The sequence below is a fragment of the Sarcophilus harrisii genome, chromosome 2, assembly GCF_902635505.1.
Source record: "Sarcophilus harrisii chromosome 2, mSarHar1.11, whole genome shotgun sequence".
Classification (NCBI taxonomy): domain Eukaryota; kingdom Metazoa; phylum Chordata; class Mammalia; order Dasyuromorphia; family Dasyuridae; genus Sarcophilus; species Sarcophilus harrisii.
In genome coordinates this window covers 45,766,936-45,782,441 of record NC_045427.1, presented here as the reverse complement: position 1 = coordinate 45,782,441, position 15,506 = coordinate 45,766,936, and the positions used below count along the sequence as shown (strand labels likewise).

The window sequence follows — 15,506 nt, the reverse complement described above, 5'->3', positions numbered from 1 at the left end:
TAATAGTAAGGCTCTATTTAAAAATACATAGAATGTGTAGGATTACAAAGAAACCAATCATATCAGTGTCTCTAGCACTGTATTTGTAAACAAGTTCATGGACCCCAAGTTAAGAACCCTTGCTCTATAGAACAAGAACCTGTTTATCCTTTAAAGACCTAGTTCAAATTACTCTATTAAAAAAACCTTCCCTGATATAATTCTCTGATCCCCTTTCCTTTAGGTTCATGTTGCATTTATACCACATAATTTAGCCTTTCATTACATAGTGTCTTTCATTGCTCACTATTATTTAATATGTGATTTCTTACCAATTTGGCTTTCTAAGGTCACTGTATAAGACAGAATTCTGTGGTTCCCTGTAGCACCTATCATAGTTTTGAGTATATAGTAGTCATGTGGTGATGAGTAAAGAATAACATTTTGCAATGAGTGATAATAAGGCCACTAAGCTAATAAGTTAATATGATGAATTGATGTATTTTGGAATATCTAGTTCATGTTGATAGGAGAGGGCTTGGGTTTTATTGGAGAGATCCCTAGAGGAGATGTATAAAGGTATATTACTTCTATTTATAGCCAAATCATGTCTTTCTAAAAGTCAGACTTAAAACAAAGCAAATGGAATTTTTAGAAAATGCTTTGTGCTTGAAGAGCAAATAATTTTAGCAGGATAGTTGGATCATGTTATCTTTTTTTGCATAAGGTATTAAAGCAGACTAATGAGAAATAATAGTGCTACAATCTTTAGCCCAAGTTTCTACTCACAAATTTAATCCCTAGTGTAAGTAAATATATTAATGCTCAGCAATATGAATTAAATTGTTTTATTCTTTTTTTTTTAAATAATAGCTTTTTATTTTCAAAATACATGCAAAGATAGCTTTCAACGGTGTATTATTCTTATATCATATAATTGTCTGGAGAAAAAGCATCTCTATTTTTATTATTACTAATAATTATTTAATTAACTCTTGGAACCTTTTAGAGAGATGGAATCCATCTCTCTAACAATGCATTTCCTGCTTTTTTGTTGTTGTTGTTGTTGTTGTTTGAAAACTGTCTCTTGAATCAGAAAACTAAATTAAAATTAAGTATCAGAAATGATTTTTAATGCTACAGCATTTATGTATCTGAAGTTTTAACTTAGGAGAAAATTCTGCATTCTAAAATGAGTAATTACCTGGGTTTTACTCTATTGTGGAAATTGAGTTTGAAATGAAGTATAAGAATATCCTTCTATTTTCCAATTGCAGTTGTGCTCATTTGGATTTCTCTCCTAAGCTGAACCAAAAATTATACTCATTATTCTAAGTGACATTACTTTATCCTGTCACTCCTGTTGTAGGCTCCTTTCTGCCTCTTGCCTGGTCTGTCACTTTTCAGTGGCAACACCTCCACTAGCCAGTGAAGGAGGACCTCTTTGCCTGTCCCCTGCCTGTGGCTTTCAGGTACAGTTCATCAGGTTGGAAGCATCCTCCCTGTCTTGGGTTTCTTTTTGTCTGCTGGCCTACTTCTGTGTGGGGAAGCTTGTATGTGCCTACTCCTCTGTTTGAGTGTAATTTAGTATGTCCAGAGAAACACAAGGAGATATGAATAAAGAAAGGGAAGAAAGACAAGGAGGATCTTGAATTGCTAGTGTTAGAAAGCCTCAGGATATGAAGAGAAGTGGGGTTTGTTCCTTCTAAACCTTGAGTAAGGTTCCTGGATGTGATCCTTAGAACTCAGTCAGATTCATGATCTTGGAACCAGTTCCCATTTCTGCAGGCTCTTTTTCCATTTGTGAGAATATATTGCCTCTAGCCTCACTCTAGGGATCACATAGTTTTTTTTCTCTTGTTAGTCGCCATGTTACCTTCCTCTTTGTCCTCCTAGCCACTTTATTGGCTTTCCCTTCCTTCAGAAAGACACTGCTTGCGCTGTGAAGTCTTCTCTTATTCAGTTTTCTTGGGTAGCTCCTAGCATTCTTATTCATCTTTTTAGTGTGTCATATTTCAACTTAATCATTTGTGTACCTGCTTTGTTCCTCTCCCAGATCTTATTCTCCATCTAGATCTGACCTCATCTTCCTAGAATTTAATGCTGATGAGTGCTGTATTCATGCATAGTCCATGGAGTTGTTCCTGTCATGGATCATGCCTACAAGATCTCTGGCACTTCATCCTCTCTTCTACACCTGTGCAACATCCTGCCTTTCTTTGAGACCTGGTTTGATCCATTCTAATCTGTTAAATTTCCTGAAATAATTTGTAATCCACACTCATCTCTTCTTTTAGAATTTCAAAAATCTCAGAGTTGCAGAGTGCTTCATATTTTTGAATCTGTAGGAATCTCTAATATGACTCAAGTAAATATATAAGAATGTGGAACCCATTACTTAAAATTTTTAAAATTGATTTATTTTTATGTCACCAAAATTCTCCTCTTTATCTCTCTTGCTCCCAGAGTGAGAAAGATTTTCCAAAGAGTCATTCCATATAACAAGGAATTTTTCTATTATTTATTGATGTAGTCTTTCACTTTGGTATAACTCTTTAGGAATCTTTTCCATTTAGGGATGTTTTCCATTGTTGTTGTTCTGTTGTTTTAAGTCATGTCCAACTCTCTGTGACCCCATTTGGTGTTTTCTTGGCAAAGATACTGGAACTGTTTGCCATTGCCTTCTTCATTTTACAGATGAGGAAACTGAGGCAAACAGGGTTAAGTGACTTGCCCAGAGTCATACAGCTAATAATAAGTCTTCCTGATTCCAGGCCAGGGATCTACTGTGCCATCCTAGCTACTCCAGTTTTTCTTTACATGAAGCCTAAGTTAACTGTTTATAACTTTTACCCTTATTCTTTGCTGCATTCTTGAAGGCCAAGCAGAGCTAGTCTAGTTCCTCTTCTGTGTGATGATTCTTGAATATTTGAAGCTGTTATGTCCCTTCTCTGTTTTTTCCTGTCCATGTTAAATTAACTCATCTTTTCAGTCATGAGTTATCATTTGTAGAGATCATTGTTGGAATGACACAGGACAGCTATTGGAATACATGGGAGCCACCTAACTGGCTGTCTCCAACCCAGAATGGATCTCCTCTTGTGAGAGGGTGATACAAAGAGACTGAGAGGCAGTTGCTGTTTTCTGACCTCTCTGACTGGGAAGCCGTTGCGTTGTCTGACCTCTCTATTCTTCTCTCTGCCTCCAGTTCATCTCATTCACAGTCCACAACCCCTGTGTCAGCAAAGGCTGCCTTGTAACTCCTTCAGATGCTATGATCCACAGCTGTGGAGGTTCTCGGAGAATTGACCTGTCCCTTAACAGGTCATTATGAACTAGAGGAAGCTTAAGTTTAGACTTAAGTTTAGAAACTAGTAAATGAGATTAGAGTTCTCTAAACTTGGCATAGCATTTAGAATATTAGTGCTTAGTTACATGTTGTTTCATTCTGTTTACTAATTGTTTCATGTATGGAAAGATTTCTTAACTAGATTGTAAGTTCCCTGTGGTCCTTTCCCAAGTCTTCTTCTCTTTTTTGAGTAACATAAACCCCCTTCCCAGTGATTAAATTAAACTCTCTGCCTCTAGCTGCTCCTGCCTTGTCAGCCTCCAATCCTGGATTATTTTCATAATCTACCTCCTTTGAGCCTACCTAAATTCTGCTATATAGGGCTGAAAGAAGACACTAAACTGTTCTGACTAGGTTTGTTAATAATGTTATCTAATCTTTTATTCTTTAATATATACTTTATCTCACTCACCACCAAAGCTGTTCCCTCTTTTCTCTCCATAGGCCTTCTATAACATCCCTTTTCCCATCTAGTCATTAGCTACTTTATACTTAACCGAAAAAATTGAGGCCATTTGTCTCTAGCTTTTTCTTTTACCTTTTGTAACTCTTGAATCATCTGAAATCATCCCACAGTTTTCTTTCTTTGATCAAGATGACTCTTCTCGTCATTACCAACCCCACTGCATGTATCCTTGATCCCATTCTCTTCTCTTGAATTGCCTCTAACAGCATATTCTACTCCTAATAGTTTTTTCCATGCTGTCTGAAAACTTTAGTGTTTACCCTATCCCTAAAAATCTTTCAGTAGAGCCTTGTATGCTTGTTATTTATTGTTCTATCTCTTCTTTTCTCTCTTTGAAAGTCATCTGTACTTAGTACCTCCCCTAGATTTCCAATTAAATTTGTCAAGTACCCCACTTTCTCTTCTGTCACTTTCCTCTAAACTGTAGCTGTCAACATGGACATCTCATGCCCGAGAGATTGCAGGAAGCTAGTTGAAAGGCAATTGAAAATGTTTAACAAAATGTGTAAAAATAAAATACAATATGGTTAATGTTAATTTGTGGCTTTCCAAATTAATATTGGTCAACAGGGATATCATTTCTTTGTTTCATACCACTGCTCTAAATCAAAGTTTCTTAAACTGGGTCTTAGGCCCATATAGGATTCCATAACTGAATGTGAGGGCTTGCAAAATGAAGACTTATTATCCATGAGTTTTTTGTTTTCATACTTTATGTGCCTATATTCCTGGGGTCATGTAAAAATTTCTTAGGTGAAAATGGGTCACAAGTGGAAAAAGTTTAAAAAGTTTACTGTGAACTTTCTGCATTCTGACTCTGAATCTCAACAAACAATTGAAATTGGTTTCTCCAAAATTATCTTTAATTGCCAGATCAGCTGGCCAGTAGCATTTGCCACTATTGACTACCTTCCCTTGCATAACTTCTCCTTTTGTTACTTGTGACACTGGTCTCAGTTACTTCTTTGTCTTCAAACTCCTTTACTCTATCTCTGTTATATTCATGAACTGAGAGTGTATTGCAGATCTCTTTTATGAGTCCTCTTTTCTTTCTTCATTCTCTCATTTGGGATCTCATCAAATACTGTGGAGCAGTGATCATCTGAAAGCCTCCAACCCACAGGCCCTGAATCAAGGAGCAGCTCTTGTGTAGATGGAGCCCCTCTGTCCCATAACTGATCAGCTGATGGGACAGGCAAGCCAGCATAGCTAGAAAGTGGTACCCTACCACGGAGACAAGAGGCAGTTGTGCCAGATGGGCTCCATTACCTAGGCCATTATTCCCTTCATATTCTGGTGGAGACAGAGAAGTAGCTTAGGATTTTGAGCCCCCAAACCCTGGAGATATAGTGTTGCCCACCCCATTCACTCTCTACTTGGTTTGGTTCCAAATTGCCTCTTGTAGCTACTATCATTGAGGGGAGCAATCTTTTGAAGCAGTTGCCTGTTACCGCTACCAACCACTGACCCACTGTAGCTCATTGGTAGCTAAGCCAAGAGTTCTGGAAACAGCAGCACCCCCTCAATTCACTGGCCTTGCTTTCAGCCTGTTCCTCCTTGCCAAGATTCAAGTAATAAACTCTTGGGGATATAGAATCTGGCATTTTCCTCTAGTGATATTGCAGCTCCTATGTGCCGAGCTACTTAGTAACTCTAGTTACTAAGATCTGGAAAACAACGTGCTTCTCTCCAAAATCCTTAGCACTGTTGAATAGTTTGACATCAGAAACAAATAAGTTTTTATTAATGGAAATTACATTAAGGGAGATTCAGAACTATACACTTTGCCAACTGCACTCTAGAAATCAGGGGGCCTTTCAATCCAACTTGCCTCTGAAACCTGTATGTATTGTCGTCTTCTAGAATATAAACCCCTGAGATCAGGGACTGCCATATTTATATTTGTATCCCCAACACAGCACATACTGTTCACTTAGTAAGCACTTATTGCCTCATGGGTATCTCAGACTCCGTGTATGTCCAGCAGACTAATCTTTACCCCCAAATCTTTCTCTCTGCCAACTTTCATTTTATTGTCCAGTGTATTGCCATCTTCTGCCTCCTGTGTTTGTAAACTTCTCATCTTTGAGTCTTTGTCCCAGTTAGGTGCCAGATTTTGTCATTTTTGCTTCCACAGCATTTCTCACATACTTCTTCTCTCCTCACAGGCACCACCTGTGTTTAGACTTTTGTTACCTGTCTTCTGGTGCTGTAGTTTCTTGTTGTGTCAGTTTGTTAACATTTATTAAGTGCCTAGTATCTGCCAGACACTATGCTAATACAAAAAGGAGCTCCTAATTTAATGCATCTTCCTGCCTCCAGTCTCTCTCCTTTCCAGTTCATTCTCCTAATAGCTGCCAAAGTTATTTTCCTGAATCTGGACATGTCACTCCTCTATCCACTATGCTATCCCACTCTTTCCCTGTCCTTCCCAAAACTTCAGTCATTCCCTAATGGCTTTAGGAATAAATACAAAACCTCTCTTTGGTATTTAAAGCTCTCTGCAATTGGGTCTCTTTCTTTCTAGTCTTTTAACATATGACTGTCCTTCATGCACTCTGTAGTCCAGTTAAACTGCCCTCTTGGTGTTTAACCAAGTGGAGGTGCCTCCACTTCCTATTTCTAGGACCCTTATACTGGCTGTCTCCCTTGCTTAGAATACTCTCCCTTCTTATCTTTTCTTCTTAGACTCTCCAGCTTACTTCAACACTCAGCTCAAATACCACCTATGCTTGAAACTTTTCTGGGTCTTCCTAAATCACTAGAGCCTTCCCTTTAAGATCACCTTTTTATTCACTCTGTAAATATCTTGTATAGTCTATTTATGTACAGATTGATTCTCCATTAGAATGCAAGTTCCTTGAGGGCAAGAACTATTTTTGTTCTTTCTTTGTACCTCTAAGGCTTACTTCACATGTGTCTCATGACATTATAAGCTTTTTAATAAATACTTATTAATATAGATTATTTACAGAATCTTTATAACTGTAATATTCTGTGATTCTGTCTTAAATGCTTTTGTGTCCCTCGTGGCACCTAGCATAATTCTGAGGATGTCATTGGTATTAATGATTAATGAAAGGAATGATTTACCATAATTTATAGGCTCATAATTGAGGAGTTTTCTAGTTTAATCCTCTCATTTTACAGATGAGGAAAATAAAGCCCAGAAAAATAAATTGTCTCCCCCAAAGTCATATCTGGCATCTGAAACCAGAACTTCTGACTCTAAGTCTAGTACTCTTGACACTATATCACTATATCACAGCTGCCTCATTATTGAAGGCAGTTTTGAAGCAGTGGACAGGGATTCTCCTATAGATTGTCTGATATGTTCTTAGACACTAGGATGAACAAGTCATATGATTGGCATTTGCCTCAGTAAAACTGGTTAGGAAATTGTTCCCCTTTCCCCCCCCCCCAAAAAAAAAAAAAACACCAAAACAACCTATATAATATATGCTTTCTTTCTTGAAATGAATTTTTTAAAGAAGAGAGTATATAAAATGAAATTTATTTTAATTAACTTCTCTTTAAATATTAATATGATCTTATCTTTTGTTCCTTATCTATTTATTTATTTATATCTTTTCCATTGGTTTTCCCATTTATTAAGAGGAAAAGAAACGGAAAGAACGGGAAGATCAGATGTATCGTGAACGATTACGGACCTTATTTGTCATTGCTGTTATCATGAGCCTGCTGAACTCTCTAAACATTAGTGTGGCTAGCATTTCCTGGAGCGACTTTGTGAATGAGATGCTGGCAAAGGGGGAAGTGCAACGGGTCCAGGTGGTGCCAGAGAGCGATGTAGTGGAAATCTATCTGCACCCAGGAGCTGTTGTATTTGGCCGACCTGTAAGTAAATCCACCAACTTATAAATGAATTATAGGTAAATCTTTTTTTGTTTAGGATTTTAGTGTGACTCTGATCTTTGTTTTATTGTATAATTTTTTGTGGCCTAGGGGAAAGAAATCTTGAGGTGCATCGTTTTGTTATGTAGATCACTGCTCTAATTTGTTGGTTTTATAAAATGTAATGTGGGAGTTTCCTTAAAAGAGGCATGATTGTATTTTAAAGTAATTTTAACTGTGAGAAGTAGTTAGTGCCTATTATGTGTTCAGTTAGAGAATCAGGGAAACTTGATGTAAGGTTTAAAATATGCTGTTTTGGACATTTACTGTTAGCTTTGTGATTTTTAGACAAGTCATTTAGCATCTGAGGACCTTGGGCTACAGTAAGATTATAAATTACTGAGGAGTTACAGGTCTATATTTTCCATACTCATTTCCCCAGACAGATGTTCAATATTGTGCTGCTGTGAGCTTAGGATATAAGGGATAGGGAGGGTATGACTCTCCAGGACCCTAAAATCAGAGAAAAAAAATAAGATTAGCTGACATATAGAATAGTAAAAGTGATCTAAATAAGACCTAGTTCATATTATGCAGAACTGGAATGCTATAGGAAATCATTGAGAAATTTAATTTTCAAAGACGTCTTCCTTAAGGAGAAAGACCTTAATTTGGGCTTTGAAGCATGAAGATGAATACGTTTATATAATTGGGGAAAGAAAAGAATACTTCAAGTAATAAAGCCATGAAGGTAGATTTGTTAGAATAGAGAGGAATCTAGTTTGAATCCATGGAGAGTGCCTTTGGCAAGGAATAAGTAATAAGACTCTATAGGTAGACTAAACCGAGCCTTTTCAAGACTTTGAAGGTCAAGCCAAGGAGTTTCGATTTCTTATGTCAGCGTCAATGCCAAAGGAGTCAAGGAAGGTTTTGGAACAGGAAAGTGATGTGATGAAAACAGTATTTAAGGAAATGAATTAGAAATTTGCAGAATGAATTGGAAGGTCAAACACTCGAAAGGCCAGTTAGAAATCTCTTATATTAATCCAAATACAAGAAGCTGAGAACTTGAAGTAGGGAGCTATGTAAAGATAGATGAAAAGGTAAATAAGAGATGTTTTATAACTTAAATAAGCAAGTCTTGGTAATTCTTTAATTATTAAGGTAGTGAAGGATGAGTTAAAAATGACAAGCTTGGGTGACTAGATGCATGTTAATGCCATTGTCAGGGGGAAGGAACTCTCCTTATAGGGGATGAGTTAATTATAAGATACTTTAAGGTTGAAATGATAAGACTTATACATGGGAATGTTTTATGTAGATAGAAATGCAAAACAAATTCATTTGCATGTAAATCAGGGAATTTTTTTTTTTTTTTTTTTTACAGATAGGTAATTTTCTTTAATATATGTTCATAGATTTAGTTAGAGCTAACTTTGTTCAATTATACTATTTTTACACAGTAGGTTATACAGAGGATCCTGTTTCTATATCATTAATATTTCCCTCAGAAAAATAATTATAGGTATCAGTAATGGCAAGCATCAAATAATATCACAAAGAATGAAATCAAATCCCTTTTAACTTTTAACAGACAGAAAAAAACTTAGTGTGATGGGAGTTATCCTTTGAGTTGAAAATCTCAAACTGGATGTCCCATTGCCATGTCCCAATACAAAAATAAACTCTTTTATCTTCCTTCTCTTTTCCTCTACCTGACCTCTCATTACTCTCCTTATTACAGACATTACCACCATCCTTCCAGTCAAACAGACTTTCAACCTAGATATTATTGACTTCCTTTTCTCACTGGCTACTCCTATCCCCCAATATTCAATTTAAATTAAAGAATTTTCAACATAGCAATGAGCATTGGAGCCTTAGGAATAAACATTTACTAAATATCTACTGTATGCTACATATGAATATATAAAGGGAGAAGAGTGGAGATAAAGTAACTTGATCTGTGGAAAGAGAATTAAGATAGAGAATGATGTATGGGAGGTCTATGTGTACATGTGACTAAAAGAAAGAATTAGTGGAGAAATGAGGTGAACATACAGGAGATGGTGGAACTGTAGGAGCCAGAAGTGTGACTTAGGCTGTTAGGTAGTTTAGCTTTAGAGAACAAGAGAGACACATGAAGATATCTAAACCATAAGATAAAAACTAGTAATAACTCACATTTATCCTTACTGTATCATTGCCAAACACATGGTATCAATATCAAATAGATCAAAGCTTCCAACATAAATATGATGAAGATAGCCACTCCTATTCAGGTATGCTACTGAATGGAGATGAGTTTGTTTCTTCCTTTTCCAGTTTCTACTTGGGCTTAAGTTTGAATACTCTAAAATATATTAGACTGGGTTTACATATTAATTTCCTAATTCCCATTTTTTTGCTCTTAGAATAATTACTTAGGAAAATAGATTTAGAGCTAGAAGTGACCTTATATAGGTCATATATTCCAGTCGATTTTTTATTCGTGAAGATACTGAATCCTAGAGAGGTTAAGTGATTACTGGGTGAATGTTAAATATCAAATTCCAGTCCATTGTCTCCAAATCAAGTGGTCTTTTCATTGCTTCCCTGAATTTACCTCTGTGAGTTTCTATTTCCTCCTATGTAACATGAGATGATTGGAATGGATTACTTCTGAAGGCCTTTCTAGTTGTAAATTTATATTGTTTTATGAATAACTGAAGAATGTGGGCCTTCTGCTACATTATTCACTCTTTCCTAGATAAGCCTACAATACTTAAAACATGACCTGGGTGTCATAATGTATCTCAAAAAATGAATTTTTTTTAGTTGAATTACTGGATTTTACAAGTTGCTGTGGCCAAAGTATTCATCATCAGTCTTTTGACAGTGAGTCTGTCCATGATTAGTTAAGTCTGTCTTCAGAACACAGAGGTTTGTGTTCTGTTGCAGGAATTATAGTTAAAGCATTTCCATCATAACACAACCTGCTAGAACTTGTGTTCACTAATGTAGTCCTTGAGAACCCAGGCTCATCTCCAAGTACTGATGAGTCATTGTTGGGGGAAGCATTCAGATCAATGAGATCACTGATCCATTTGAATATTTGTGAACTCTTTTCATAGTATGCTTTTCTTCAGAATTGATACCGTCAATCCCATTTCCCAAGCTGCTTTCTTTGCTCATTCTTTTAGCATTAGAGAAAAATAGAGATGCTACCATTTTTTGGTCTAATGAATGTCTGAAGTATACATGACATTGTATTGGATGCTATAGCAGAATGTAAAGACTAAAATATGCATTCCATTTTTTTGAGGATCTTACATTTTCTAGATAAAGAAATGAGATAAACATTTCTGAAGTTACATAAAGGTATATTCTTGGTAATCTCTGAAAAATATAAGATATTTAAATAGCAATTCATAAAACAATACACATATATATCATGTGATCACAGAATTTTAGAATTAAAAGGGACCATCTAGGTCAAACCTGACTGAAAAAAAAAAGTTTCCACTATAATGGACTCAGAAAATAGTCATCCAGATTCTTCCTGAAAGTACTCATGAGAAAAAAACTTACTTCTCAAGTTAGTTTATTGGGCTATTGGACTTTAATTATTAGGAAATTTTTCTCAACATCAAGCCCATATTTTATTTTCTTCTAACTCGCACTTTTTACTCTGGTTCTTCCTTTAGGCATAAAAAGAAAAAGTCTAATTTCATTTCCATAGTGTAAGACAGCTGTCATGTGTCTCTATATCTTATCTTTTGTGCTGAACACACTAAATTCTTTTAGCTGAACTTGAGTCTTCACCACTCCAGCTGCCTTTCTCTGTTCATCTGTAGCTTGTCATTGTTTTTTCTAAATCGTGGCTCTCAGAATTGAACATAGGACAACAGTTGTATAGTCTGACTAGGACAGTGTATGAAAGGACTTGAATTGCCTGCTCTGGTTCCAAAAGTTTTGCCTACCAAGATACTGCTGACGATTCCATTTGCTTTTTTAACTGCCATATCTTTCTGTTGATGCTTATTGAGCTTCTGGTCCATAAGAATTAAGCCAATAATAAGCACTCTAGGAATTTAGAGGAAGGAGAGATAACTTGGGTAGTTAGGAAACTCTTGCTCTGTGGAAGTGATAACATTTGAATGGGATTGTTTGAATGGCAATCTTTGCTTTGGGTCCTTGATAAAATTATGGTACAGGGGAATTATTTAGGAATAAATCAGTAATAAGTCATTTTATGCCAAGAAGCTAGAGTATTACCATTTCATCATGAATGTCTTTTTATCTTAGTATCAAAATCATTCTTTGGGTTTAACTAACATGATAGAGCAATAATATGCATTAGGTATAGCACCCAGCACAATGCTAGTTATATATGTCATTAAATATGTAATGATTTATTTGATTGTAACATTTGTCTGCTTAGCTATCTCTTATCTGCACTTCATAGTGACTATATGAAGAGGCATTGTTACGGAATATTTTCCAAAGTCAAAAAAAGAAATCTCACAGCACAAGGAAAATGAAGATTCTTTTCTTAAGAATTTTTTTCTTAAAAAATTAATTAATTTGTTTTCTGATTATGCTTATATATTAACTTTTCAAATACACATTTCTTTGTGGATCATGTTAAGAGAGAAAAATCAGAACGAAAGGGGAAAAACCATAGGAGAGGGAGGAAAAAAGTGAACATAGAATATGTCGATTTATATTCAATTTCCATAGTTCTTTCTGGAGGCAGATGGTGTTTTCTATCCAAAGTTTATTAGGATTGCCTTGGATCACTGTATCACTGAAAAGAACCAAGACTATCATAGTTGATCACTGTACAGTCTTTCTGTTAAACTGTGCATGATATATCAGAATATATATATATAATATATCAGAATCAGAATTATGCTTGTTTCACTCAATATCAATTTGTATAAATCTTTCCAGGCCATTCTAAAATCAGCTTGTTCATCATTTTTTATAGAACAATAATGTTTCAAGATTATTTTTTTTTTAAATGTAAGTAGTATTTTACTTTTTCAATTGCAGGTAAAGATAATTTTAAACATTCTTTTTAAAATAAGATTTTGAATTCCAAATTTTCTTCCTCCCTTCTCCCTAAGACAGAAAGCAATCTGATATCAGTTATACATGTTCAGTTATATAAGACATATTTCCACATTAGTCATGTTGTGAAATAAGAAACAGAAGAAAAGGAAAGAAAAACTACCAAAAAAAAAAAAAGTAAGTGAAAATAGCATTCTTTGATCTGCATTCAGACGTCTTCAGTTCTTTTTTTGAATGTGAATAGTATTTTCAGTCATGAGTCTTTTGGAATTGTCTTGGATTGATATATTGTTGAAAAGAGTTAAGTAAGTTATAGTTGATCACCATACAGTGCTGCTGTTACTGTGTACAATATTCTGGTTCTGCTTACTTCATTCAGCATAATCCAGATTTTTCTGAAAACTGCTTCCTCATCATTTCTTATAGCACAATAATAATCTATTACATTCATATACCACAGCTTATTCAATCACTCCCCAGTTGATGGACATTTCTTCAATTTCCAACTCTTTACCACCATAAAAAGAGCTGATCAAAATATTTTTGTACATGTAGGCCCTTTTCCCTTTTTTATGATCTCTTTGGCATACAGACCTACAATGGTATTGCTAAATCAAAGGGTATGGCCTGTGGGTATAGCTCCAAATTATTCTCCAGAGAGGTTGGCTCATTTCACAACTATACTAATAATATATTACTATCACAATTTTCCTATGGAAGGTGAAGATCCTTAATGTATGCACAGAATCATGACATTGCAAGCAGCTAACTTGATCCAGAAAAGTACTTGATTAATAGGGAACTGTCCCTGGTATCAGTTGAAGTACCTAGAAAATGATTTCTGCCTCCCTCTTCTTTTTTTTTTTTTTGAATATGCTTCCCTCTTAAAATTTCACTTGCATTAGATTGTTAAAGGCATATATATATTTTCATGGTAATGAAATAATTCTTATTTGTACACTAGACTCACAACTATTCTGATGCATGAAAATGAATGACTGATTTTGATCAAACTAATGATTTTAGGGGCCTATCTGGGAATTCTTGGGAACTGACCCACTCTCAAATTTTCCATTTTAAATTATATGTTAATTAAGATATCCACTTAAATGGGGGTAGTAGTGGTAGAAAATTAATTGTTGCTGGATGCTTTTGGGAAGTTCTCATTGGCCAAAATAGCTTTGCAATAGGAAATCTCTCTTTTTCCTCTTTCCCAGTAGAGTTTACTGAGTTTTTATAAAAATTAGAATATGATATGATTGTATAAAGAACACACATTGGAAGTATCAACTTTAAATGACCTCTGGATGGAAAAATTCTAGAATACTATTTCCTTATACTGTTGTTAATAACATTCTGTGGAAATCAAGTATTTTGTCATGTAGTTCCCAGGTCTTGTGGGCCTTTATTATCTTCCTTCTGATCTTTTTATATTCCCTCAAATTGAACAAGTGGGTGACTTGTATGCTTAGGTTTTGATTTCCTGATAAAGTATTTTTTAACATTATAATAACAACTAATATCCCAGCAGGGTGGTTACTTTTTGGGAGGAGAGGACTAGGACTTTCTATCTCATTCAGGTTGCAAATCCACTGACCACTAACTTGCCTAGTACTAATATCAATCAATTTGGAAGTTCTATTTACTCCATTTTTCTGACCTGGACCTCCTTAGACAACCTGGTGACTTTTCTCAGTGTCATATTTGTCCTCTGACTTCATATGGGCAGTTGATGGGCTTTAGCTCTCCTATAGCTTACAACTACTAAACTAGAGAGACCTATGAGCCTTGGTCTCCCTTGAAGGCTAGGGATTATTAGGGAATGGAGGGGGAGTGCACTAGAAGAGGATTCTCATTTCTATATGATATAAATAAAATACAGCACAAATTTTCATATATACTCTAAATATGGATTTGTGTTTATGAATGTTTATATTATATCCACAATCATGGAATATGTGGCGAGTATTAATTATTTCCTTCATGGACTTTTCATTTAGACTGGAGTAACCTAATTGTTCTCACTTCCTCTAGTCTCTCTTTCCAGTTCCTCTTCCTTATTACTACATTATGGATATTTCTGAAGAACAGATGTAATGAAGTCACTTAGATAGGTGTTCAGAGAACTCCAATGGCTCCCTTTTGGCTATAGGATAGAATAAAAATTCCTGTCTGACATTTAAAGACATTTATAATCTGGATTCAGTTATCCTTTCCAGACTGATTATTGTTCCCCCTCAGACACTTTCTGATCCATCTCTAACTGACCTGCATAATTGCTATTCCCTGTACCTTACATTTTTTCATCCATTTCTATCCTTGTCCTTTATGCTCAAAGTGCTCTTCTTTCCATTTTTGCCTCTTGAGATCTCTGATTCCCTTGAACTTAAATTCAGTTGCCACTTATGGTGGTCAGGAATTGAATATTGAGGGGGGATGTCCATCAATTGAGGAATGACTAAGTAAGTTGATATATATGATTGCTATGGAATATTATTGTGCTAAAAGGAATGATGAGCTGCATGGTTTCAGAAAAAAAAAAAAAACTAGGAAAATGTATATGAACTGATGAAGAGTGAAGTGAACAGAACCAGAACATTGTACCTGGTAACAGTCATATTGTACATGGAACAACTGTAAATTACTTAGCTTTTATCAGTATGATGATGATCCAACGTCTCAAAAAAATCATGATGAAATATGCTGTTTGCCTCCAGAGAAAAAACTGATGGCATCTGAATACAGATTGTAGCACATTATTTTTAACTTTCTTTCCTCTTTTTTGGGGGGGAGGGAAGATTT

The 15,506-nt window shown here is 35.4% G+C and overlaps 1 protein-coding gene across 1 annotated transcript in view; it reads left to right on the top strand.

The window, feature by feature from the left end:
- SPG7 (SPG7 matrix AAA peptidase subunit, paraplegin) overlaps nucleotides 1–15,506 on the top strand; it is an 86,294-nt gene that overhangs the window by 24,879 nt on the left and 45,909 nt on the right. The window contains exon 4 of the mRNA XM_012540383.3: nucleotides 7,411–7,652. Within this exon, the coding sequence (XP_012395837.2) occupies nucleotides 7,411–7,652 (242 nt within the window). The remainder of the gene's footprint in view (nucleotides 1–7,410; nucleotides 7,653–15,506) is intronic.